Source organism: Bos javanicus, chromosome 10 (assembly GCF_032452875.1).
Source record: "Bos javanicus breed banteng chromosome 10, ARS-OSU_banteng_1.0, whole genome shotgun sequence".
NCBI lineage: Eukaryota > Metazoa > Chordata > Mammalia > Artiodactyla > Bovidae > Bos > Bos javanicus.
In genome coordinates, this window is record NC_083877.1 from 9,475,755 (window position 1) to 9,503,456 (window position 27,702).

General features: G+C 40.5%; 1 protein-coding gene across 5 annotated transcripts in view; it reads left to right on the plus strand.

The window, feature by feature from the left end:
- The window catches only part of SCAMP1 (secretory carrier membrane protein 1), a 150,793-nt gene that overhangs the window by 47,963 nt on the left and 75,128 nt on the right, over nucleotides 1-27,702 (plus strand). For all 5 annotated transcript variants that reach the window (XM_061430045.1, XM_061430046.1, XM_061430047.1 and 2 more), the window contains one exon: nucleotides 27,358-27,456. In XM_061430045.1, the coding sequence (XP_061286029.1) occupies nucleotides 27,358-27,456 (99 nt within the window). The remainder of the gene's footprint in view (nucleotides 1-27,357; nucleotides 27,457-27,702) is intronic.

Sequence of the window (27,702 nt, forward strand, 5' to 3'; positions counted from 1 at the left end):
GAGGAACTAAAGAGCTTCTTGATGAAAGTGAAAGAGGAGAGTGAAAAAACGGGCTTAAATCTCAGTATTCAGAAAACAAAGATGATGGCATCCGGTCCCATCACTTCATGGCAAATAGATGGGGAAATAATGGAAACAGTGAGAGACTTTATTTTCTTGGGCCCCAAAATCACTGCAGATAGTGACCACAACCATGAAATTCAAAGACGCTTGCCTCTTGGAAGAAAAGCTGTGATCAACCTAGACAGCATATTAGGAAGCAGAGACATTACTTTGCCAACAAAGGTCCATCTAGTCAAAGCTATGGTTTTTCTAGTAATCATGTATGGATGTTAGAGTTGGACCATAAGGAAAGCTGAGTGCCGAAGAATTGATGCTTTTGAACTGTAGTGTTGGAGAAGACTCTTGACAGTCCCTTGGACTGCAAGGATAATCAAACCAGTCCATCCTAAAGGAAATCAGTGCTGAATATTCATTGGAAGGACTAATGCCAAAGCTGAAGCTCCAGTACTTTGGCCACCTGATACGAAGGACTGATTCATTAGAAAAGACCCTGATGCTGGGAAAGATTGAAGGCAGGAGGAGAAGGGATGACAGAGGATGAGATGGTCGGATGGCATCAAAGATTCGATGGACATGAGTTTGAATGAGCTCCGGGAGTTGGTGATGGACAGGGAAGCCTGATGTGCTGCAGTCCACGGGGTCGCCGAGCTGGACATGACTAAGTGACTGAACTAAGACTGAGATAGACAAAGAGTTTGCCAAGTTGATCATGTGGGTTCAATCCGCTTGTACAGCTCCTGGAAATGTTGTTGATCCTCTTCCTTAGCCACACTGCCCCTGGAGTTCAATTGTGGTTTTCCCCACCTCTGTACGTGAGTCATCCATAGTCTCTGCTCCAGAGGCTGCACTGGAGGACTTTCTGTGGAAGTGGTGCTGCTGCTTGGATGGCCGGGGCCCTGGCAGCACCGGGTGTGCACGGGAGCTGGTGCCCACAGGCGCAGCAAATATGGAGCTTGTTGTTGTTCATTTGCTCAGTCATGTCTGGCTCTTTGCAGCCCCATGGACTGCAGCATGCCAGGCTTCCCTGTCCATCACCATCTCCCAAAGTTTGCTCAAACTTACGTTCATCAAGTTGGTGATGCCATCCAACCATCTTGGCCTCTGTTGTCCCCTTCTCCTCCTGCCTTCAATATTTCCCAGCATCAGGATATTTTCCAATGAGTTGGCTCTTCACATCAGGTGGCCAAAGTATTGGAACTTCAACTTCATCATCAGTGAATATTCAGGGTTGATTTCCTTTAGGATTTGCTGATTTGGTTTCTTGCAGCCCAAGGGACTCTCAAGTCTTCTCTAGTACCACAGTTTGAAAGCATCAATTCTACACTCAGCCTTCTTTATGGTCCAATTCTCACATTCATACACGACTACTGGAAAAACCATAGCTTTGACTATACGGACTTTTGTTGGCAAAGTAATGTCTCTGCTTTTTAATGTGCTGTCTAGGTTTGTTTATGGGGGATGGAACTCACACCCCCTGCTTTGCAATTAGAGTGTTAAGCACTGGACAGCCAGGGAAGTCCCTCTTTTCATTTTCTTGATAGTGTTCTTTGACATACAGAAGTTTTAAATTTTCATGTGAGATTTGTCTATTTTCTGTTTCTTTGCTTCTGTTTTTGTTGTCATGTGTAAGAAGCCATTGCCTAACTGAAAGTCATGAAGGTTTACTCTGGGATTTCTTCTAAGAGTTGTGTAGTTTTAGTGCTTTCATTTAGGTTTATGATCCATTTTGAATTCATTTTCGTGGATGGTATGAGATAGATCGCCAGCTTCTTTCTTTTGCCTGTCGCTGTCCACTTGTTCTGGCACCATTTGTTGAAAAGACTTTTCTTCCCCATTGGATTATTTTGACCCTCTTGATGAGCATCAATTGATTGTCAATATAAGAGCATATTTGGGGACTGCAGATTCAATTTAATTTTCTGTGTCTATCCTTGTGCCAGTCTCACACTGTCTTGATTACTGTAACTTTGTAACAAAACTTTACCTTGATCTCGTTTCCCTTTCAAGTCTAATTCTCACATCTCTGTTCCTGAAAAACTTTTTCTGCTCCCAAGTTTTGCTCTGCAAAACTCTTCTAAAAAGTTGTCTGCTTTTTTTTTTTTTTCCCACCCTGCAAACCTTTCTCCTAAAAATATTTCAGTAAGTCTTTTTCTCCCCCAGTTCAGTTCAGTTCAGTCGCTCAGTCGTGTCCGACTCTTTGCGACCCCATGAATCGCAGCACGCCAGGCCTCCCTGTCCATCACCAACTCCTGGAGTTCACTCAGACTCACGTCCATGCACTCCACCACAACACATTTGTCAAGGTAGCCAATTGACTTCCACATTGCTAAATCCGGTGGTGAATTTTCAACCTTACTCCCCATCTATCAACAGTTCTGACAACTGATCACTATCTCATTCTTAGTAAACTTTCTTTCTGTGGCTTTCAGAGCACTTGTTTTTCATTCTCTGTCTCCTTTGCTATTTCTCTCCTTTCCCTGCTCCTTCACCCCCAGTATTGAAGTGTGCCAGACTTTGCTTCTCTTCTCTTTGATCATTCAGATGGTTATTTCATCAAATCTTATACTTTAAATACCATCTTTGTGTTGATGACTCCCACATTTACATCTCTAGCACAGACCTCTGTTCTGAACCCCACATTCATGTATTCAGCTGTGTACTAGATACTCTGTCATGGCTGTCTTAGAAATTGCAAATTCGTCTTACCCAGTACTGAACTGAGCCCCCTCACTGGAATTCTGCTCATTTTCAATGTTTCTTATTTCTGTCCTGTTAGTTACTTAGGTGAATACCTTGGTGGTATTTCATTATTTCCATTTCCTTACACATCACATTTCTGTCCAGGAATCCTGTTGGCTGTCTTTTACAGATACATACTGATCTGATGCCTGGTTTCCATAGCCACTACTTGGCTTGAGCTGCCATCTTTCCTTGCCTGGATTGCTACAATGGTGGTTTCTTGACTAGTCTCCCTCCTTCCACCTTCAATCTATTTCTAGTTCAGTAGCCAGTGTGATCCCTTGGGAAAAAGTTGATCATTTCAGACTCCTGCTTAGAGTTCTTCACTAGCTTTTGATTTTCTTCAAAGTAAAACCAAATATCCTTAATATAGCATATAATCTAGTATGTAATATCTCTCACTCCTTCCCTATATATTCTTTCCCAGCACTCTGGACTTCTTAGTCATTCTCCTGACTTTGTATTGGCTGTTCCTTATGCCTTAAATGGTCTTCCCCCAGATATCTGCAGAGCTGACTTCTTCACTTCCATAAAGTCTTTGCTTGAATATTGGCTTCCCCAGCCACCTTTGTAAAATTATCCCTACTCAACTTTTCATGACCCCTTTATCCTATTCATTTTTTGTTCCATAAAATTTACTGCCTCCTAAAATACTCTATAATGTATTTAATTTTCTACATACATATTCATATGTATTATTTATCTTCCATTGCTAGAATGTAAGCTCCTGATGGTAGGGATGTTTGCCTGTTGCGTTCATTAATGTCTCCCAAGTGTCTGTAATTGTTTGTGGCACACTGTAAATGATCAGTGAATGTTTGATGAATGAATGAGTATGTCTCGCCACACCTCTCTTCCTTTATGTGCCTTTCTCTCTTTGAAAGCTCTCATTCTTGTATATCCCTTCTTTTCTCCTATTATAATCTTTAAAAGCCTTGTTTTAAAATGGACATATATTGTGATAAAATGATTTCTACTTATTCTGATTTTGACATTGGTATGTTTAATTTTCACCTCCCGTAATAACAAGAGAATCTGTGTTGGGCATAGCCTCAGTCAGTTCTGTCTGCTCAGAGACTGATAAAGTCAGTGGAGGCTGCACGGTTTTAGGTTTCTTTTGGCATTCTCTCCATTAGGTGAAAGAATAGACAGTGGTTTACAGAACTGGTAAACTTTGTTCCTTCAGAGAGGGCTTCTCAAATTTCAGGGGGTATAAGAATCATCCTGGAGAGCTCACCTTAAATGTGAGCACCTTGAAAACACAAACCCCTTCTCTTCAACCCCTGAGTTTTTGAATCAAGATGTCTATAGTGGGGCCTAGAGTTTGCATTTTCAGTAAGCACTGGGGCTTTCTGATGCAGGAGATCTATGAACATGTAAAGAAACATTGCTTTAGATCTGAGTGTACTTAGAAATGTTATTGGCTCACAGATGGAAGAGAAAGAGCCAGAAAAAGGAAGGAGAAATTTTCTTGAATAAATGTTTCAAACACTGGAAAGAAACCAAAAAAATGAGTATTATTTTTTTATGCATGATAAGGACAACTTGTAGACCTCCCATGCCTTAAAGAGATTTTATATACTCATTTATTTAATAATGAAACACCTTTGGAATTTCTGATGCAAAGAGCTCACTTTATAACAGAAAAGTCTCTTCACAATTGTATTTCTGTGATCATCATAATGTTCTTAATTCTGTTGACTAAAAATATGTCTATAATTTTTATCTCTTGGTCCTGGTTGAGGTCTCCAAAGCCACATGAACAGGCAAATGTAGTTGTGTAATCTGTGTTAAAATATGAAATAACCATATAAATTATAAGAGAATTATAACTTTTACAAAGATTTAAGAAACGTAGTTTATTCTTAACATGTGGAATTTCATCTTCCATGGGAGAAAGGTGTATGGCCTTGCTCTGGCCAGAGCTCTGCACCCAACATCACTCTCCTATTCTCCTGGCTTCTCTAAAGTTTTTTCTTTCTCTCCGTCTTTGGACCTACTGCACTTTTCTCAATGCTTCAGGTTTTCCTAGAGCAGCAGTGACACAGTTTCAGGGTAGTCAGGAGAAGAGGTTAGCATATCCAGGTGCACTAGAGTATATTATTTTTTTTCCTACAGATAGGTTGACTTTCCTTCTGTATCTTCAGTTTTAACGAGTGTAAAATGGAGATGCTATACTCAGAAGTGTCCAGTGAGGCAGAAAGATGCTACTTCCTGCATCTTGAATATTCCTTCTGGTACTAGCTTTCCTATTCCTAAAATTAGAAGTTCCTTTAGTGAGGGTCTGTTGGTAGTGTCAGGTTGGTTTATTTCTCTCCCTTGGTTCTTGTCTCATTGCAAGAAAAATTTGGAAGGACAGACTAAAAGGTTTTAAAACAATAGACAAGTTACAGCTCAGTTACAGCTCAAGCAGACAGATCTTTTATTAAACAAACACTCCCAACACATGGAAGCAGGCCAGCCCCAAAGGAGTCCTCATCACAACCCATTTCGGCTTCCCTTTTTTTATACTTCCTGTCTCCTTCTTTGGTTGTGCCTGTGCAAAATAGGACTTGTACCCACCACCAATGAAGAAAGGGAATGCAAATGGGCTTACACTCAAGGCTGATTGACAGTTCCAAGTTACACAACAACAGGCTCTGCTGTGCATGTCTTCTTATAATCCAGTCTGTTATAATCAGATGTATATATGTATAGAATATTTATGAACCTTAATGGGCTCCTACCTGCCTAAGGTCACTTGAGGAAGCCCCTGTGGTTGGTTTGTATCCACTGTGTGCTATCCTGGGCAGAGTCTGGGTTTAGAGATCATCTTGCCTCCTTTTTTGCTAGGTCATCCCTCAATGCTCATGCCAAACTTCCTACCTAACAGTAGAAGGTCTTTTAATATTTATAACTATTTAGTATTTCACCTTGGTTCTCAAAAGCTAATTTCAGTGGACTTAGAGGTTGACATTGACAGTTACTTTCTCTCATCAATTTGGCACCTTCTACGTAGGCTCCCATTGTTGTTGTTGAGAAATAGCTCACTCTTACTGGCATCCCTTTGTGCAGGTATTGTATCTTTCTGGTTTTTTTTTTTCCCCTCCTTCTTCTTCCAGTTTTATTGAGATACAGTTGACATATGGCTTCCCTGGTGGCTCAGTCGATAAAGAGTCTGCCTGCAATGCGAGAGACCCGAGTTCAATCCCAAGGTGGGAAGATCCCTTGGAGGAGGAAATGGCAACCCATTCCAGTATTCTTGCCTGGAGAAACCCATGGAGAGGAGCCTGGTGGGCTACATTCCATGGGGTCACATAGAGTCGGACACGACTGCGTGACTAACTCTTTGTTTCACTTTGACGTGTGACACTGTACAGCATAATTTGACTTATAGGAGTTCTCTGGTGGTCCAGTGGTTAGGACTCTGTGCTTCCAATGCAGGGTTCAATCCCTAGTTGGGGAACTAAGATCCTGCATGTGGTACAGCCAAAAAAAAAAAAAAAAAGACATATGCAGTGATTAACACATCAAATTTAGTAAACATTTATCTCATATAGATACCAAATGAAAGAAATAGAAAAAAATTTTTTTTCCTTATGAAGAGAAGTCTTGGGATTTACTCTCCTAACAACTTTCATCTATAGCCTGCAGCAGTGCTAATTGTTTATCATGGTGTACATAACATCCCTTGTACTTATTTTTAACTGGAAGTTTGTACCTTTAAACTACTTTTATCCAGTTCCTCACCACCCCCCATTACTGGCAACCACAAATCTGATCTCTTTTTCTGTGAGTTTGTTTTTGAAATACATTGGACCTACGACACTACTTTAGTTCCTATTATGCAGTGTAGTGGTTCAGTGTTAAATGCTCACCACAGTCGCTCTAGTTAACATCTGTCACCACACGAAGTTACTGCATAGTTAGTGACTGACTGCCCCACTGTCTACATTTTATACCTTGAACCCTATTCTTTGTAACTGGAAGTTCATGCCTCTTAATCTCCCTGACCTATTTTTGTTGTCCCCGTCTCCTCTCTGGTAACTACCTGTTCTCTGTATTTATGAGTTGGTTTTGATTTTATTTTGTATGTTCATTTGTTTTGTTCTTGAGATTCCACATACAAGTGAACTCACCCAGTATTTCTCTTTCTCTGACTCACTTGTTTCACTTAGCATAATAGCCTCTAGGTCTGTCCATGTCACAGATGGCAAGATTTCATTCTTTTTTATGACCGAGTAATATTCCATGGTTTTTATGTACCACGTCTTCTTTATCCATTCATCTGTTGATGTTTCTGGGCCTTATGGTGAACTTGTCTGTGTCCCATGGCAGCTGGGACTGAGGGGTCCTAGGACAGCTGGCCTGCTGGTGGGCAGGTCCAGGTGCTGACACTAAGCAGCTGGAGAGAGGATTCTAATATGGTACTTGCCAATACCAGTGTCCTCGTGATAGGATGATACAGTTCAGTTCAGTTGCTTAGTCATGTCCAACTCTTTGCAACCCCATGAACCGCAGCATGCCAGGCCTCCCTATCACCAACTCCTGGAATCCACCCAAACCCATGTCCATCGAGTCGGTGATACCATCCAACCATCTCATTCTTTGTTGTCCCCTTCTCCTCCTGCCGTCAATCTTTCCCAGCATCAGGATCTTTTCAAATGAGTCAGCTCTTCACATCAGGTGGCCAAAGTATTGGAGTTTCAGCTTCAACATCAGTCCTTCCATTGAACACCCAGGAGTGATTTCCTTCAGGATGGACTGGTTGGATCTCCTTGCAGTCCAAGGGACTCTGAAGAATCTTCTCCAACACCACAGTTCAAAAGCACCAATTCTTCAGCGCTCAGCTTTCTTTATAATCCAGCTCTCACATCCATACATGACCACTGGAGAAACCATACAGTGCGCTCCCCCAAATGGCTGCCACCAGCATCTGGATCCCCGGGGTGAGTCCCAGTTGCTTCCCCTTTCTCTGGGAGGCTCTTCTAGGAGTAAGTGGGTCTGACCCAGTCTCCTTTTGATAGCTTATGGTGAACAATGTTGGATTCGTGATCTCTGAAGAAGATTTAGCTTTGGGACCAGGGACCAGGCTTGAATCCTCAGAGCTCTTGTGTGGTAGAAGTTTTATTACAGTGAAAAATGACAGAGAAAGCTTCTGACATAGACATCAGAAGGGGGCAGAGAATGCCCCCACTCCCCAGTCTTTATCAAGGCCTTATATACTTTTACCAGACCCACTCCCACAAAATACATCTTGAATTAACAAGATTAGAACTAACAGTAGAAAGGTCTTACCAGATCCACTCCCACAACATACTGTCTTAAGATTAGTCAGAAGTTTCTTGTTAAGAAGGAGAAACATGTCCTTGAGCAAGATACATTGTTGTTATACTACATTCACTGGTGCAGAGCTTAAGGAGAAACAGACCCTTGAGTAGGATGAGTTGTTTTGTTGTAATCATTAGCTCTGGGCTTAAAGAAAAGTAACAAAGCATTGTAGGAAAAAAGTTTGTCTTTTTCTCCTCCTCAAGAGCCCTGGACCTCCTCCTCCTCCGGCCCAGCCTTCTTATCAACCAGCCTAAGAATTAACTCTCTGGCTTTCAGATTACTGCTTCTGCCCTGGATCTTGGAGCAGGTGACATTTTGTGTGAGCCCTTTGAGAGAGGAGTCTCTGTTTGCTGCAGCCCTCTGCCTCTCCTGAACGTGAGCCCTGCTGGCCCTGAATGTTCCTGGGGCTTGTCCTCCCAGTGCAGGACCCTCAAGGTGGGGCACCTGAGGTGGGGCTTGGTCACCTCACTCCTTGGGAAGAACCTCTGCAGTTGTGATTGTCCTTCTGTTTGTGGGTTGCCTACACAGGGTTGTGGGTCTTGACTGTACCACAACTCCGCCCCTTCTCCATGTTTTGTTGTGATTCCGTCTTTGTATCTTAAGTTGGAGAAGATCTTCTCTGCTGGCCTTCAGGTCATTTCTTCAAGAGTTGGTTTGTAAATAGTTGTCATTTTGGTGATGCTCATAGGAGTAGGTGAGTTGAAGGTCTTCCTCCTCTCGAGTCTTGGTCACACCCCCTTTCTTTTTGTGGTTTTAAGATCTCTTAGGATTTACTCTTCCACTCTAGTATGTCTAGTAGCTCTTAACTTAAAAAATCTGGTGTGGGTTTTGGAGTTTGGAGTCCAAGTATTAGTGTCCTCACGATTCCTTTGAACATTAATTTTCCCTCATTCTCTCTGTTTGCTTCCTGTGGAACTCTCGATCACACCTTCCCACTCTCTTCTCATTTCTCCTAATGTTTCACGTTTTCCTTTTTCCCCTTGTTTTTCTGCTACATTCTGTGCAGTTTCTTTAGACCCAGTTCCATTTCCCTAATTATCACTTCATCTTTGTGTAGTCTGCTGTTTCATTTTTGTCTATTAAATTTATAATTCTAATTATTATAGTTTTCATTTGTGTAAGTTCCATTTGTGTTATTCCAGTATCTCTGGTCTTACTTTTTAGTTTGTGGATCTGTAGATCTTTGCTCATGATGACTTGCTTCCTTCTGTATTTAAATCAGCAGTCAAAGTTACTTGGAGGTTGAGCTGTGAAAATTCTTTGAAGCTTAGTTCTAAAGTGTGTTCCTCTACTTTCACCAGATACTTGCAACCTGGGCTATCTTGAAAATTTCAACTTGGAATATTTTGTCTGTAGTGTGAAACCTGGCCTCAAGTTTTCAGTGTGGTAGGTTTAGGATTACTAGTTCTTGAGGAAGATTTTTATTTTAATTTTTTCCTTTCCTATCCAGAGTCGAGAGCAAGAGAGGCAAGTATTCATACCATTTCTTTTTTGTGAAGCTGCTCTTTTGCTTATCCACTGAGAATGTTGGTTTTTTAGAAGTCCTGGCTTTACATAGTGATCTCAGATTGATTTTTACCTTGTACAGACTTCCAAGCTTTGTCTCTAGCTTATTGAATTTTGGTGATTTTGTTAATGAGATGACATCAAGGCTCTTCTTTGTTTGGATTCACAGTTTTACCTAATTTCTGGCCTCTCAGGATTTTGTGTTAGCTAAGTCATGTATTTATAATATTATTTAAGTAAAATTTGATTCAGGATTTTTGTGCTCAGTCCTGTCCAACTCTTTGCAACCAACCCCATGGACTGCAACATGCCAGTCTTCCCTGTTCTTCACTGTCTCCTGCAGTTTGCTCAGATTCATGTCCGTTGAGTTGATGATACCATCCAACCATCTCATTCTGTGTCACCCCCTTCTGGTCTCAGTCTTTCCTAGCTTCAGGGTCTTTTCCAGTGAGTTGGTTGTTCACATCAGGTGGCCAAATTATTGGAACTTCAGCTTTAGCTCACTCCTTCATCAGTGAATATTCAGGATTGATTTCCTTTAGGATTGACTGGTTTGATCTCCTTGCAGCCCAAGAAACTCCCACATCTTCTTTAGCACCACAATTCAAAAGCATCAATACTTTGGCGCTCAGCTTTCCTTATGGTCCAGCTTTCACATCTGTATATCACTATTGGAAAAACTGTAGTTTTGACTATACAGACCTTTGTTGGCAAAATGATCAATGCTGTGTCTAGGTTTGTCATAGCTTTTCTTCCAAGGAGCAAGCTTCTTTTAATTTCATGGCTGTAATCACCATCCTCAGTGGTTTTGGAGCCCTAGAAAATAAAGTCTGTCACTGTTTCCATTTTTTTCCCCATCTGTTTGCCATGAAATGATGGGACTAGATGCCATCTTAGTTTTTGAAATGTTGAGGGTTTTTTTTTTTTAATTTATTTTAATTGGAGGCTAATTACTTTACAATATTGTGGTAGTTTTTGCCATACATTCACATGAATCAGCCATGGGTATACATGTGTTCCCCATCCTGACCCTCCCTCCCCATCCCATCCCTCAGGGTCATCCCAATGCACCAGCCCTGAGCACCCTGCCTCATGCATTGAACCTGGAATGGCGATCTATTTCACATATGATAATAACATGTTTCAGTGCTATTCTCTCAAAGCATCCCACCCTCACCTTTTCCCACAGAGTCCAAAAGTCTGTTCTTTACATCTGTGTCTCTTTTGCTGTCTCACATATAGGGTCATTGTTACCATCTTTCTAAATTCCGTACATATATGTTAGTATACTGTATTGGTGTTTTTGTTTCTGAGTTACTTCACTCTGTATAATAGGCTCCAGTTTCATCCACCTCATTAGAACTGATTCAAATGTATTCTTTTTAATGGCTGAGTAATACTCCATTGTGTATATGTACCACAGCTTTCTTATCCATTCTTCTGCTGATGGACATCTAGGTTGCTTCCATGTCCTGGCTATTGTAAACAGTGCTACGATGAACATTGGGGTACACGTGTCTCTTTCAGTTCTGGTTTCATCAGTGTGTATGCCCTGCAGTGGGATTGCTGGGTTGTATGGCAGTTCTATTTCCAGTTTTTTAAGGAATCTGCACACTGTTCTCCATAGTGGCTGTACTAGTTTGCATTCCCACCAACAGTGTAAGAGGGTTCCTTTTTCTCCACATATTCTCCAGCATTTATTGTTTTTAGACTTTTGAATAGCAGCCATTCTGACTGGCGTGAGATGGCACCTCATTGTGGTTTTGATTTGCATTTCTCTGATAATGAGTGATGTTGAGCATCTTTTCATGTGTTTGTTAGCCATCTGTATGTCTTATTTGGAGAAATGTCTGTTTAATTCTTCAGCCCATTTTTTGATTGGGTCGTTTATTTTTCTGGTATTGAGCTGCACAAGCTGCTTGTATATTTTTGAGATTAGTTGTTTGTCAGTTGCTTCATTTGCTATTATTTTCTCCCATTCTGAAGGCTGTGTTTTCACCTTGCTTATAATTTCCTTCATTGTGCAAAAGGTTTTAAGTTTAATTAAGTCCCATTTGTTTATTTTTGCTTTTATTTCCATTACTCTGGGAGGTGGATCATAGAGGATCCTGCTATGATTTACGTCAGAGTGTTTTGCCTATGTTTTCCTCTAGGAGTTTTATAGTTTTTGGTCTTACATTTAGATCTTTAACCCATTTTGAGTTTATTTTTGTGTATGGTGCTAGAAAGTGTTCTGCTGCTGCTGCTAAGTCGCTTCAGTCGTGTCCGACTCTGTTCGACCCCATAGAGGCAGCCCACCAGGCTCCCTCCGTCCCTGGGATTCTCCAGGCAAGAACACTGGAGTGGGTTGCCATTTCCTTCTCTAATGCATCAAAGTAAAAAGTGAAAGTGAAGTCGCTCAGTCGTGTCCGACTCTTAGCGACCCCATGGACTGCAGCCTACCAGGCTCCTCCGTCCATGGGATTTTCCAGGAAAGAATACTGGAGTGGGGTGCCATTGCCTTCTCTGAGAAAGTGTTCTAATTTCATTCTTTTACAAGTGGTTGACCAGTTTTCCCAGCACCACTTGTTAAAGAGATTGTCTTTTCTCCATTGTATATCCTTGCCTCCTTTGTCAAGGATAAGGTGTCCATAGGTGCGTGGATTTATCTCTGGGCTTTCTATTTTGTTCCATTGATCTATGTTTCTGTCTTTGTGCCAGTACCATACTGTCTTGATGACTGTTACTTTGTAGTATAGCTGGAATGTTGAGTTTTAAGCCAGCTTTTTCACTCTCCTCTTTCACCTTCATCAAGAGGCTCTTTAGTTCCTCTTTGCTTTCTGCCATAAGGGTGGTGTCATCTGCATATTTGAAGTTATTGATATTTTTCCCAGGAATCTTGATTCCATCTTGTGATTCATCCAGCCTGGCATTTCTCATGATGTACTCTGCATATAAGTTAAGTAAGCAGGATGGCAATATGCAGCCTTGATGTACTCCTTTCCCAATTTTGAACAGTATTTTTAGGTACTGCAAATCAGAGGTGTTTCTACAAATGTGTGATCTGCTGTGTTGCTGTAAATGAAAATGTTGAGTGGATTGTTTTACTTTTCTTTTTATTTGTATGTGCAGATGTGAAAAGTTGGAAAAGAATTTGGAGCCATTGTCAGAGCAGGTTGTTAATAATGACAAGAGCTATACTCAGCTTGAGGTGGCTAATCACGCATATTGTGGCTCATGAAAATACTGGTTCCAGAGCTGGGCAGAAATTTAGCTAGCATTGACAAATTTGAAGAAATTATTGGGATACTAACTATCAGGTTAATGTCAGTGTTATTAGAGATTTGTGCTTCTCCAGCCCTTCTCATCGTTGCTATACCCTTAGCAACTATTACCTCAGATATATAAAATACTAGCTCTAAACCAGTCTTCATTCTTACCTACTAATTCATTATACTTAATACTTCATTTGTCACTTAAAGCAGTAAAGAATTTATTCTGTAGTTTCATGAGATATCACCTCACACTGGTCAGAATGGCACTTATCAAAAAGTCTACAAACAATAAATGCTGGAGAAGGTGTGGAGCAAAGGGAACACTCTTGCACTGTTGGTGGGAATGTAAATTGATACAGCCACTATGGAAGACAGTATGGAGATTCCTTAAGAAACTGGGAATAAAACCACCATATGACCCAGCAATTCCACTCCTAGGCATATACCCTGAGGAAACCAAAATTGAAAGAGACACATGTATCCCATTGTTCATTGCAGCACTATTTACAATAGCTAGAATATGGAAGCAAGTTAGATGTCCATTGACAGATGAATGGATAAAGAAGTTGTGGTACATATGCACAATGGAATATTACTCAGCCATAAAAAGGGACACATTTGAGTCAGTTCTAATGAGGTGGATGAACCTAGAACCTGTTTTACAGAGTGAAGTGAGTCAGAAAGAGAAAGATAAATACCGTTTTCTAACACATTTATACAGAATCTAGAAAAATGGTACTGAAGAATTTATTTACAGGGCAGCAATGGAGAAACAGACATGGAGAATAGACTTATGGCCATGGGGAGAGGGGAGGAGAGGGTGAGATGTATGCCAAGAGTAACATGGAAACTTACATTCAGTTCAGTTCAATTGCTGAGTTGTGTCCGACTCTTTGCGACCCCATGAATCACAGCATGCCAAGCCTCCTGTCCATTACTGTAAAATAGCTAGCCAAGAGAATTTGCTGTACGTCTCGGGAAACTCAAACAGGGGCTCTGTATCAATCTAGAGGGGTGGGGTAGGGAGGGAGGTTCGAAAGGGAGGGGATATATGGATACCTATGGCTGATTCATGTTTAGGTTTGACAGAAAACAGCAAAATTCTGTAAAGCAATTATCCTTCAATAAAAAATAATTAATTAAAAAAAAATAATTTATACTGTAGTTTCACAAGGGTGAATTCTTGAATAATTTCTTGTATGATTTTTCTGAATTGTGCTGCCAAACTAACTTTGCCAGCATTTTATTTGGTCACTGTTTTGTTGTTGCTGCTCATTAAACCAAGAGGGTGATACTTCAGGGCTCTGATTTTCTAGTTGAATAGTTAGGATTGATCAGTGTCAGTTTTCTGCCTATTAAAATGAAATATTGGAGTCAGGGAATAGGCAATTGGAACAGAGAGTATATTTCTTGTGATAATAAAAATTATAATAGAGATAAAAAATTACAAGAAAAAAACTTTAAATTCCACTAGTCGGAAATAATCACTGTTAACATACTGATGCATTTTAAAATAAGAAATTGGGATTATGGTGTATATACAGTTTTGTTTTATAACTTCTGTGTAGAAGCTTTTCTCATTTCATTATTCTTTCAGAATTTTTAAATAGCTTCATAAATACTGTCCTATGAATGGATCATAATTTATCAATTTATCTGTATTTTATCTATTATTGGACATTTGGGTATATGTCTAACTTTTTTGCCTTTTTTTTTTTTTTTTTTACTTTTTTTCTTTTATAAATAATGCTGTAGGGAGCATTTTGGCATACGCATATTTATGCATATCTTGCATTATTTCTGTATGCTGTTTTTTAGGAGTAGCTGTTTATGGGTCATAGGGTATAAATACTTCAGTGGCTCTTAATATCAGATTGTCTCCAGGATTATTTTATGAGCTAGTTTATATTCCCAATATCAGTGTGTGAGAAATATCCATTTTGTCACATCTTTTCCAAAATATGTTGATAGTCTCATGGTAATGATTGTGTAAAAAATGTTAGGTGAAATTTGCATTTTTTTGATTACTGATGAGATTGACATTTTGAATATATTTATTTTCTCTTTGTATTTCTTTTGTGTAAGCAGCCTGATTAAGGATATTTAAAATGCATTTCTGCCCGTAACATGTTCCTGTATTTCTTACTGATTTGTACATAATGAAAAATATTAACGAATTGTCTATATTTGTTTATTATTTAGATCTTGGCTTAAACTCATCTATGAAATGCTTTATATCATTGGAGCTCTAAATTTTTATGTTGTCAGGTGTATTTTCTTTTCATTGTGATTTCTCATTGTGAATCTCTACCCTGTGGCTTTTCTCCAAGCCAAGATCAGGTAGTCATCTATATTCTATGTATTTGTACTATTTCTAGTATCTTTATAGTTTCTTTTTTTCCTTTTTACATTGAACTTTAATCCATTTGGAATTTATTCTGGTGGGATATGGATCTGATTTTTTTTTCTCCCAAACATTTAAATAATTATCCTAGCATTGTTTACCAGTATCTTTTCTTTCCCACTGACTTGAAAAGCTTCTGATCATATGCTTTAATTTTTATACCATCACTGTGTATACACTGTAATTACAAAGTTTGGTACTTCAGGCTTTGCATTTTCCTATCTCATGGTTTTGGAATGGTATGTCACTGTTTTTATATTTCTTGATTACTAGTGAGGTTAAACCGTTAGTTCATAATTTTATTGGCCATTCCTGTTTTCTTTTCTTTGTATTGTCTGTTCGCGTATTTTGCCTGTTTTACTGTTAGTAGTTTGTATCTTTATGGATTTGTAACAGTTCTTCCTGGATTCTGAGCAGCAGATATTTTTGGTGAAGTCTGTTGTAACCAGTTTTTCCCAGTTTGTGAGTGACTTTTCACTTTGTTACTGTATTTCAGTATAGCTGAATTTGTTAATATTAACTTTATGGGTTATGTATTTGCTAATCTTATTCTTTGTCTAAAAGCTGAAGAATTGATGCTTTTGAACTGTGGTGTTGTTGCAGACTCTTTAGAGTCCTTTGACTACAAGGAGCTCAACCAGTCAATCCTAAAGGAAATCAATCCTGAATATTCATTGGAAGAACTGATGCTGTAGCCCTACTACTTTGGCCACTGATTTGAAGAGCCAGTTCATTAGAAAAGACCCTGATGTTGTGAAACATTGGAGGCAGGAGGAGAAGGGGATGACAGAGTGAGATGGTTGGGTGGCATCACTGACTCAATGGACATGAGTTTGAGCAGGCTCTGGTAGATAGTGAAGGACAAGGAAGCTGGCGTGCTGCAGTCCATGGGGTTGCAAAGAGTTGGACATGACTGAGCTACTGAACAACTACCACCTTAATTTTACAAAACTTATTGATCATTTATGAGTTCCAGGCTGCTTTCCAGTCCAGTCCAGTTCCAGTTGAGTCGCTCAGTCGTGTCCGACTCTTTGCGACCCCATGAATCACAGCACGCCAGGCCTCCCTGTCCATCACCAACTCCCAGAGTTTACTCAAGCTCATGTTCATCAAGTCGGTGATGCCATCCAGCCATCTCATCCTCTGTCGTCCCCTTCTCCTCCTGCCCCCAATGCCTCCCAGCATCAGGGTCCTTTCCAATGAGTCAGCTCTTCGCATGAAGTGGCCAAAGTATTGGAGTTTCAGCTTTAGTATTCGTCCTTCCAATGAACACCCAGGACTGATCTCCTTTAGAATGGACTGGTTGGATCTCCTTGCAGTCCAAGGGACTCTCGAGTCTTCTCCAACACCACAGTTCAAAAGCATCAATTCTTTGGCGTTCAGCCTTCTTCACAGTCTAACTCTCACATCCATACATGACCACAGGAAAAACCATAGCCTTGACTAGATGGACCTTTGTTGGCAAAGTAATGTCTCTGCTTTTGAGTATGCTATCTAGGTTGGTCATAACTTTCCTTCCGAGGAGTAAGCATCTTTTAATTTCATGGCTGCAGTCACCATCTGCAATGATTTTGGAGCCCCCCAAAATAAAGTCAGCCACTGTTTCCACTGTTTCCCCATCTATTTGCCATGAAGTGATGGGACAAGATCCATGATCTTAGTTTTCTGAAAGGCAACTTTTTCACTCTCCTCTTCTACTTTCATCAAGAGGCTCTTTAGTTCCTCTTCACTTTCTGCCATAAGGGTGGTGTCATTTGCATATCTGAGGTTATTGATATTTCTCCCGGCAATCTTGATTCCAGCTTGTGTTTCTTCCAGCCCAGCATTTCTCATGATGTACTCTGCATATAAGTTAAATAAGCAGGGTGACAATATACAGCCTTGACGTACTCCTTTTCCTATTTGGAACCAGTCTGTTGTTCCATGTCCAGTTCTAACTGTTGCTTCCTGACCTGCATATAGGTTTCTCAAGAGGCAGGTCAGGTGGTCTGGTATCCCCATCTCTTTCAGAATTTTCCATAGTTTATTGTGATCCATACAGTCAAAGGCTTTGGCATAGTCAATAAAGCAGAAATAGATGTTTTTCTGGAACTCTCTTGCTTTTTCCATGTTCCAGCGGATGTTGGCAATTTGATCTCTGGTTCCTCTGCCTTTTCTAAAACCAGCTTGAACATCAGGAAGTTCACGGTTCACGTATTGCTGAAGCATGGCTTGGAAATTTTGAGTATTACTTTCCTAGCATGTGAGATGAGTGCAATTGTGCAGTAGTTTGAGCATTCTTTGGCATTGCCTTTCTTTGGGACTGGAATGAAAACTGACCTTTTCCAGTCCTGTGGCCACTGCTGAGTTTTCCAAATTTGGTGGCATATCAAGTGTAGCACTTTCACAGTCATCTTTCAGAATTTGAAATAGCTCAACTGGAATTCCATCACCTCCACTAGCTTTCTTCATAGTGATGCTTTCTAAGGCCCACTTGACTTCACATTTCAGGATATTTGGCTCTAGGTGAGTGATCAGGCTGCTTTACTCACTTTCAATACATCATAGACAGGATATACAAATATTTCTATAGCTTATATATTTGAGAAGCTCTTATGTGCTTTGAATTCATGAAAATATTCATGTATATTTTTTTGCATCTTGTTGTTCATTTGCCAAGTCTTGTCTGACTCTTTGTGACCCCATGGACTGCAGAATTCCAGGCTTCCTTGTCCCTTACCATCTCCCAGAGTTTGCCCAAGCTCATGTCAGTTGTATTGGTGATGTCATCCAACCATCTCACCCTTTGTTGTCCCCTTCTCCTGCCCTCAGTCTTCTCCAGCATCAAGGTCTTTTCCAGTGAGTCAGCTGTTCACATCACGTGGCCAAAGTATTAGAGCTTCAGCTTCAGCAGCAGTCCTTCCAATGAGTATTCAGGGTTGATTACCTTTAGGATTTACTGGTTTGATCTCCTTGCTTTCCAAGGAGCTCTCAAGAGTCTTCTCCAGCACTACAGTTAGAAAGCATCAATTCTTCGGCTCTCTGTCTTCTTTATGGTCCAGCTCTCACAACCATATGTGACTACTGGAAAGACCATAGCCTTGACTGTACGAACCTTTGTTGGCAAAGTGATGTCTTGAACACAGTGTTCAGCTTTTTATAGCTTTCCTGCCAAGAAGCAATTGTCTTCTAATTTCATGGCTCCAGTCACCATCTGCAGTGCTTTTAGAACCCAAGAAGAGGAAATCTGTCACTGCTTCCACCTTTTTCTCTTCTATTTGCCATGAAATGATAGGACCGGATGCCATGATCTTAGTTTTTTTTAATATTGAGTTTTAAGCCAGCTTTTACACTCTCCTTCCTCTGTCTCATTGAGAGGTTCTTTATTTCCTCTTCACTTTCTCCCATTAGAGTGGTATCATCTGCATATCTGAGGTTGTTGGTATTTCTCTCGGCAGTCTTGATTCCAGCTTGTAACTCATCCATCCTGGTATCTCTTATATGCTCTGCCTATAAGTTCATTAAGCAGGGTGAGCATATGTAACCTTGTCATACTCCTTTCTCAATCCTGAACCAGTCAGTTGTTCCATACAGGGTTCTAACTGTTTCGTCTTGACCCAAATGCAGGTTTCTCAGGAGACAGGTATGATGGTCTGGTATTCCCATCTGTTTAAGAGTTTTCTACAGTTTGTTATGATCCACATATTCAAAGGCTTTAGCGAAGTCACTGAAACAGAGGTAGATGTTTTTCTGGAATTCCCTTGCTTTGTCTCTGATCCAGCAAATGTTGGCAATTTGATCTCTGTTTCCTCTGCCTTTTCAATGCCCAGCTTGGACGTCTGGAAGTTCTCAGTTCAAATAATGCTAAAGCCCAGCATGCAGGATTTTGAGCATAACCTTAGTAGCGTGGGAGATGAGTGTAGTTATCCAGTGGTTTGAACATTCTTTCGTACTGCCCTTCTTGGGAACTGGGATGAGGATTGACCTTTTTCAGTTCTGTGGCCACTGCTAGGTTTTCCAAATTTGCTGGCACTTTGGATATTGAGTGTAGCACTTCAATGGCATCATCTTTTAAAAAATTTAAATAGCTCTGCTGGAATTCCATCGCAGCCTCCACTAACTTTATTGAGAGCAGTGCTTCCTAAGGCCCACTTGACTTCATTAATGTCTGGCTCTGGGTAAGTGACTACACCAACATTGTTATCTGGGTGATTAAGATTTTTTTTGTACTGTTCTTCTGTGTATTCTTTCCATTTCTTGATCTTTTCTGTTAGGTCTTTACTGTTTGTGTCCTTTATTGTGTCCATATTTGAATGAAATGTTCCATTGATAGTTCCAGTTTTCTTGAAGAGATCTCTGGTCTTTTCCCCTTCTGTGGTTTTCCTCTACTTCTTTGTGTTGTTTATTAAAGAAGGCCTTCTTGTCTCTTCCTTGCTGTTCTCTGGAACTTAGTTGGGTCTACCTTTACCTTTCTCCCTTGCTTTTCACTTCTCTTCTCTCTTCAGCTATTTGTAAAGCCTCCTCAGACAACAGTTTTGCCTTCTCGCTTTTGTTTTTCTTTGAGATGGTTTTGTTCACTGCCTCCTGTACAATATCATGGACCTTTGTCCATAGTTCTTCAGGCACTCTGTTTACTAGATCTAATCCCTTGAATCTCTTTGTCACTTCTACTGTATATTCATGGGGGATTTGATATAAGTTGTACCTGGCTGGCCTTGTGGTTTCCCCACTTTCTTTAGTTTAAGCCTGAATTTTGCTATGACAAGCTGATGATCTGAGCTGCAGTCAGCTCCAGCTCTGTTTTTGCTGTCTGTAGAACAGCTTCTCCATCTTTGGCTACAAAGAATGTAATCAATCTTATTTTGGTATTTACTATTTGATGTTGTTCATATGTAAAGTCATCTCTTTTGTTGTTGAAAAAGGGTGTTTGCTATGAGCTGTGCATTCTCTTGGCAGGGTTCTGTTAGCTTTTGACCTGCTTCATTTTATACCCCAAGGCCAAACTTGCCTGTTACTCCAGGTATCTCTTGACTTCCTGCTTTGGCATTCCAGTCCCCTGTAATGAAAAGGACATATTTTTGTTTTGGTATTAGTTCTAGGAGGTCTTCTAGGTCTTCATAGAATTGATTAACTTCAGCTTCTTTAGCATCAGTGGTTGGGGCATAGGCTTGAATTACTGTGATATTGAATGGTTTGCCTTGGAAATGAACCGAGATTATTCTGTCGTTTTTGAGACTGCATTCAAGTACTACATTTTGAGCTCTCTTATTGACTGTGATGGCTACTCCATTTCTTCTAAGGGATTCTTGCCCACAGTAGTAGATATAATGGTCATCTGCTGTAAATTCACCCATTCCCATCAATTTTAGATCACTGATTCCTAGGATGTCGATGTTTACTCTTGCTGTCTCCTGCTGGACCATGTCCAATTTGCCTTGATTCATGAAAGGTTGTTGCTGAATGAAAAAAGACGGCCGGGATTCTTGGCCCCCGGAGGAGAAGAATTCAATCCGGGGCCAGAGACAAGGTTTGATCGCTCAGAGCTTTGTGTAATAAAGTTTTATTAAATTATAAAGGAGATAGAGAAAGCTTCTGACATAGGCATCAGAAGGGGGCAGAAAGAGTACCCCCTGCTAGTCTTCAGCTGGATGTTACATAGTCACTAGCAGTCTGTTAATGAAAGAAATGAATGTCTTAAAACTCAGAATGGCACCAGGCCCGTCACCCGTAAGATGCATTTTGGGATAATCTTGGCAACAAATGGTTCATCCTGGGCCATAAAATGATTAAGTTGAATCTTGTGGAAGGACAGATTACCATACAAATAGTTTAATTTACATAGATTAGGGGAACAATATCTGAGTATAACATACTGGTTTGTCAAGTAGGTTCTGAGCCAAGAGGTGGAACCGACTTGAAGACAGAGTTTGGGGTAAATGCATAGCATATTAGCATAGCTTAAGACAAACATTTTCATAAGAAAAATGCATTGGTTATGCATTTTTCATAAGAAAAATGCAAGGTTTGAGAATAGTTAACTTCAGGAGAAACCAGATGTCATTATGGCAACACAGTATTTTAGGAGAAACTCCTTTTAAATTTGTATAGAGAAGGAAAAAAATACGGCTAGTTTGTTTCCTCCTGCCCCTTAAAAGAGATAAAAATGTCTGACAGTTGCAGGCTATTTCCTCAGTTTGGAGACCCCTGGCCTTCCTGCCTGTTACCCTCTCATTCATGGATCTAGCTTTCCAGGTTCTTATGCAACACTGGATTTTACTTTCATCACCAGACACATCCACAGCTGAGCGTCATCTTCACTTTGGCCAGCCTCTTCATCCTGGAGCTGTTAGTAGTTGTCTTCCCCTCTTAGCCAGTAGCATATTGGACACATTCCGACCTGGGGGATTCATCTTTCGGTGTTACATCTTTTTGCTTTTTATATGGCTCATGGGGTTCTCATGGCAAGTATACTGGAGTGATTTGCATTCCCTCCTAAAAGTGTTTAAATTTTGTTTTTTCACCTTTACGTAATTGATCCACATAGAATTTATTTTTGTATGTGATTGTTGTTCAGTTGCTCAGTCATGTCTGACTCTTGGTAACCCCATGGACGCAGCATGCCAGACTTCCGTGTCTTTCACCATCTCCCAGAGCTTGCTCAAACTCATGTCCATTGACTCAGTGATGCCATCCAACGCTTTCTTCTCCTGCCTTCGATCTTTCCCAGTATCAGGGTCTTTTCTAATGAGTCGACTCTTCACATCAGATGGCCAGAGTATTGGAGCTTTAGCATCAGTCCTTCCAATGAATATTCAGAATTGATTTCCTCTGGACTGACTGGTTTGATCTCCTTGCAGTCCAAGGGACTCTCAAGAGTCTTCAGCACCACAGTCCAAAAGCATCAATTCTTCTGTACTCAGCCTTCTTCATGGTCCAACTCTCACATCCACACCTGACTACAAAAAAATCATAGCTTTGACTAGATGAGCCTTTGTCAGCAAAGTCTCTGCTTTTTATGTATTTGTATGTGATATCAAGTAGGAAATCTAGTTTAATTATTCCATCTGGTTAACCAGTTATCTCAGCTCCAGTTATTGACTAATACATTATTTCTCCACTGTTTTGTGGTATGACTTCTATTAGGTATTAAGTTTTACAGGGTTTATTTCTGTTTTCCTGATATATATTGGTGTTTTCTATGTCTTTGGCATTTGTACCACACTGTTTATTACTATATTGAATCTTTTTCTTTAAAAAAAATTATTATGATTTTTTTTTGGTTGCAGTGGATCTTCATTGCTGCTCATGGGCTTTCTCTAGTTGGCCAGCGGCAGCTGCTCTCTAGTTGCAGTGCTTGGGATTTTCATTCTGGAGGCTTTTTTGGTTGAGGAGCATGGGCTCTCGGGCACACAGGCTTCAGTGGTTGTGGTGCACAGGCTTAGTTGCCACGTGACATGTGGGATCTTCCTGGACCTGGAATCGAGCCCGTGTCCCTCAAAACAGCAGGCAGATTCTTAGCCGTTGGATCACCAGGGATGTCTCTACGTTAAATCTTTTTTTAAAATTTTATTTATTTTTAATTGAAGGAGAGTTGCTTTATAAGATTGTGTTGGTTTCTGCCGTATATCAGCATGAATCAGCCACAGGTATACATACATATGTCCTCTCCCTCTTGAGCCTCCCTCTCACCTCCCACCCCATCCCACCCCTCTAGATTGTCTCAGAGCACTGGTTTGAGCTTCCTGAGCATCCAGCAAATCCCCAGTGGCCATCTGTTTTACATGTGGTTGTGTATGTTTTCATGGTACTCTTCATTCGTCCCACTCCCTCCTTCCACCCTGCCCCTGCCCATGTCCACAAGTCTGTTCCTGTGTGTGCGTCTCCATTGCTGCCGTACAAATGAGTTCATCAGCACCATCTTTCTAGGTTCCATGTATATGCATTCATATATGATATTCAGATATGACTTCACTCTGTACAATAGGCTCTAGGTTCATCCACCTCATTAGAACTGACTCAGATGCATTCCTTCTTTTGGTTGAGTAATACTCCTTTGTATATCTATTCCACAGCTTCTGTTCATCTGTGGTGGACATCTGGACTGCTTCCATGTCCTAGCTGTTGTAGATAGTGTTAAGGTAAACATTGGGACACCTGTGTCTTTTTCGGTTATGGGTTCTCAGGGCATGTGCCTGGTGGTAGGATTGTTAGGTCACATGGTAGTTTCAGTCTTAGTGTTTTAAGGACTGTCCATAGTGGCTGTATCAGTTACATGCCCACCAACAGTGGAAGAGGGTTCCCTTTTCTCCACACGCTCTCCAGCATTTATTGCTCATAGATTTTTTTTTGATGATGGCCCTTCTGACTGATGTGAGGAGATATCTCATTGCAGTTTTGACTTGCATTTCACTAATGATGAGTGATGTTGAGCATCTTTTCATGTGTTTATTAGCCATCTGTTTGTCTTCTTTGGAGAAATGTTTGTTTAGGTCTTCTGCCCACTTTTCGATTGGGCTGTTTGTTTCTGGTATTGAGCTGCATGAGCTGCTTGTCTATTTTGGAGATTAATCCTTTGTCAGTTATTTCATTTGCCATTATTTTCTTCCATTCTGAGTGTTGTCTTTTCACTTTGTTTGTAGTTTCCTTTCCCATGCAAAAACTTTCAAGTTTAATTAGGTCTTATTTGTTAATTTTTTTCCCCCATTACTCCAGGAGGTGGGTAGTAGAGGATCTTGCTGTGATTTATGTCATAGAGTGTTGTTCTGCCTTTGTTTTCCTCTAAGAGTTTATAGTTTGTGGTCTTAGATTTAAATCTTTAATCCATTTTCAGTTTGTCTGTATATGTTGTTAGGAAATAGTCTAATTTCATTCTTTTACACATAGCTGTCCAATTTTCCCAGTACTGCTTATTGGAGAGACTGTCTTTTTGCCTTTGCATATTTTTGCCTCCTTTGTCAAGGATAAGGTGCCCATAAGTGTGTGGGTTTATCTTTGGGCTTTCTATCTTGTTGCATAGGTGTATATTTCTGTTTTTTTGTGCCTGTACCATACTGTCTTGATGACTGTAGCTTTGTAGTATAGTCTAAAGTCAGGAAGATTGATTCCTCCAGCTCCATTCTTCTTTCTCAAGATTGCTTTGGCTATTCAGGGGTCTCTTGTGTTTCCATACGAATTGTGAAGTTTTTTGTTCTAGCTCTGTGAAAAATGCCATTGGTAATTTGATAGCAATTGCACTGAGTCTGTAGATTGCTTTTGGTAGTCTATTCATTTTCACAATATTGATTCTTCCAACCCAGGAACATGGAATATCTCTCCATCTGTTTTTGTTGTCTTTGATTTCTTTCATCAGTGTCTTATCATTTTTTTGTATACAGCTCTTTTGTCTCCTTAAGCAGGTTTATTCCCAAGAACTTTGTCCTTTTTGTTGCAATGGTAAATGGGATCGATTCCTTAATTTTTGATGCTTTGAAACTGTGGTGCTGGAGAAGACTCTTGAGAGTCCCTTGGATAGCAAGGAGATCAAACCAGTCATTCCTAAAGGAAACCAACACTGAAGTTCATTGGAAGGACTGATGCTGACCCTGAAGCTCCAAGGAATACTTTGGTTATGTTGTGCGAAGAGCTGACTCATTGGAAAAGACCCTGATGTTGGGAAAGACTGAGTGCTGGAGGAGAATGGGGCTATAGAGGATGACATAGGTGGATGGCATCATTGACTCAGTGAACATGAGTTTGAGCAAACCTCAGGAGATAGTGAAGGCATGCTGTTCTTCATGGGGTTGCAAAGCGTCAGACACAACTTAGCAAGTGAACAACAACAGCCGCATGTGGGTCATCCACAGGAGTTTGCTCCTGTGGCTCCCCTGGAGGACTTGGGTCTGCCCCAGTGAGTACCAGGTATGGAGGTGACCCAACTGCTTGGATAGCAGGGACCCTGGTAGTGCCAAGTACAGAGGGGATCTGGCAACCACAGGCACAAGAGATGTGGGACCCTTAGGATTTTTTTCTAGCCTCTGGAAACTGTGGCCCAGTAAGGACTGAGCGTGGAGGTGGCGCAGCTGCTTGGATTGTAGGGAGTCTGGCAGTGCCAAGTGTGTAGGGATGCCAGCAGACTTAGGTGCAGGAACTATGGTACTAGTAGAGTCTTTTTCTAGCCTCTGGTATCTGGTGTTCAAAGGTCCTTCTCTAATGCTTACTGCATCAGGCACTTAAAGGGCCACCCTCTCTGGGGTCTTTATTGGTCAGCTGCTTGTGGTGGAATATGGGGGGACAGAGGCTATAGTGATGGCTCCACCCACTGTGAGTGACTCAGAAGTATTGCCTTGACTCCATCATTGCCCAGCTTTCTTCCAAAGGCATTCACCACTGCAGTCTTCTCCCTCATGTCCCCTTGGGCCATCTCCTTGCAGTCAACAGTATACTTTGCCATGAGATTGCACTCCAACCCATAAGCTCCTGCTCTTAGCCACCATGCATTCCAGGGGACTTCTGTCCCTTTCCAGGGTATGTAGGACTGTGGTGAGGATTGGTTTTGTGAATCTCACTCCATTCAGACTGTCACAGGTCAGCTGCTGCACTCTCCAACGGCCTCAAATGCTACCCCTCTGTCCCAAACAGTTGCTCTAATGTATCCATCTGACCCCTGCTCCAGTTCCCCCACCCCCTGAGTGCAGGTCCAGTCCTGCTTACTCTCCTCTTTTTCCCTGCCTTCCTTCATTCTACTGAGTTTTGCTTGGATTTATAATTCCTTTCTGGTGGTCAGGGGCTCCTGCCAGTTCTTAGCTGGTGTTCTGCAAGATCTTCTTGTATCTGAATGTGTTTTCTTGATGCATCAGTGGAGAAAGATGTACTCCATGTCCACCTACTCTTCTGCTATCTTGTCTCCTCTCCGTATTAAGTCTTGATATTATAAGTCTGCCTACCTTCATCATCTTCAGAATTTTTTGACCTATTCTTAGCTCTTGACATTTCCATAGGAATTTTAGAGTCAGATGTACTCCATTTATATCTTTGGTTGTGTCTGGCTTCCTTTTCAGGGCTGCTGTTTGCTGTGTCAGAGTAAAATCAAGCTGCATGGGTGGTGTCTTCGAGTTTAATAGTTCTTCTGATCATTGAACTTCTCTCTGCAGCTGATTGCTTGCATGTTTTGTTTTCTTTTTTTTCTTCTTCTCCTTCCCTTTCTTCTTGTCCTCTTTTTCTTGTGGCTATTTTATAGAATATCTACAATTATTTTTTGACAGAAGAAAAAGTAGTATAGTGAGGAGAGAAGGCAATTAACAGAGAATGTATAAAGCAAAAGGAACAAATCTCTGATAGGTTGCTGGGACATTCTAGATATTTTTCTGGACATATATAACTGTGTTTATTAAAAAATTGGACGTATACAACTGATTTCATAAAAGAAAAAAAAGTTGGTCATATGCAAGCTGGTCTGTAGTTGGCTTTATTTCATTTAGTATTTAAAGGGCGTTCTTCTGTAGAGCTAACTCATTCCTTTTGATGACCGCATTATATGTGTATATAGTAATGTAACCAATTCCCTACTTGTAGATATCTACCTACTTTTTGAAGTTCAGCTCCTCATTGGCAGAGTGGAGCTGTGCAGTTTATTTTCCATCTCCCTAATATCTTCCCTCTTATTCTTTTCAAGGAGTATTACTGGGGTTCTGCCAAGACTGTTCGTATTTACTTTTCAGGGTCACTGGCACATAACTTTGTTAGATGGAAAGAGTGGACAGTTAACCTAGTGCACAGTTAACCTTGGTATAAATTCTTCAATTTGGTGCTATCTGTATTTTACTAAAAAGACATACTTGCAGGGTTTTTTGTTTTCGTTTTGTTTTTAATGTATAGTGTTCTGCAGGAGAGTGCCAGTGCTGTAGTGCTGGAAGTAGCAGCCAAACTGAAGAGTTAAGAAACGAACAAGTTTGAGAAAATGGAGATGAAACTCTTAAGTAGCTCATTGCCACACACTTGATTATGAGAAGTTAGGGGAGCAAGTGAGGCAGTTCTTGGCATTTTGGTTTTTATTGATATACTTTTTGAAAGAAGTTGAAGTTGGGTTTCTATGCTATGTAATTTGTCCTTTTCTTAATCTCCTAGCCTCCACCAGGTAATGTGAAAATGCCTAACGTACCCAGTACACAGCCAGCAATAATGAAGCCAACAGAAGAACATCCAGCTTATACACAGATTGCAAAGGTTAGTTCATGTTACATGTGTTAATTCATATGGGAAATTACAATATCAATAACATTTGCTTTCAGAGCAAAATATTTCTTTATATAGTATTCCTTATTATTTAATTTTATTGGAATGTGGTTGATTTATCCTTCTTGTTTAATTTTTAACTCACTTTTGAAGCTGGGTTAGTAGTTTCTCAGCCTTGTAATACTCATACCTCATTTTTAAAGTATTGATTTGCTTTGCTCCATTATTAGCAGTTAT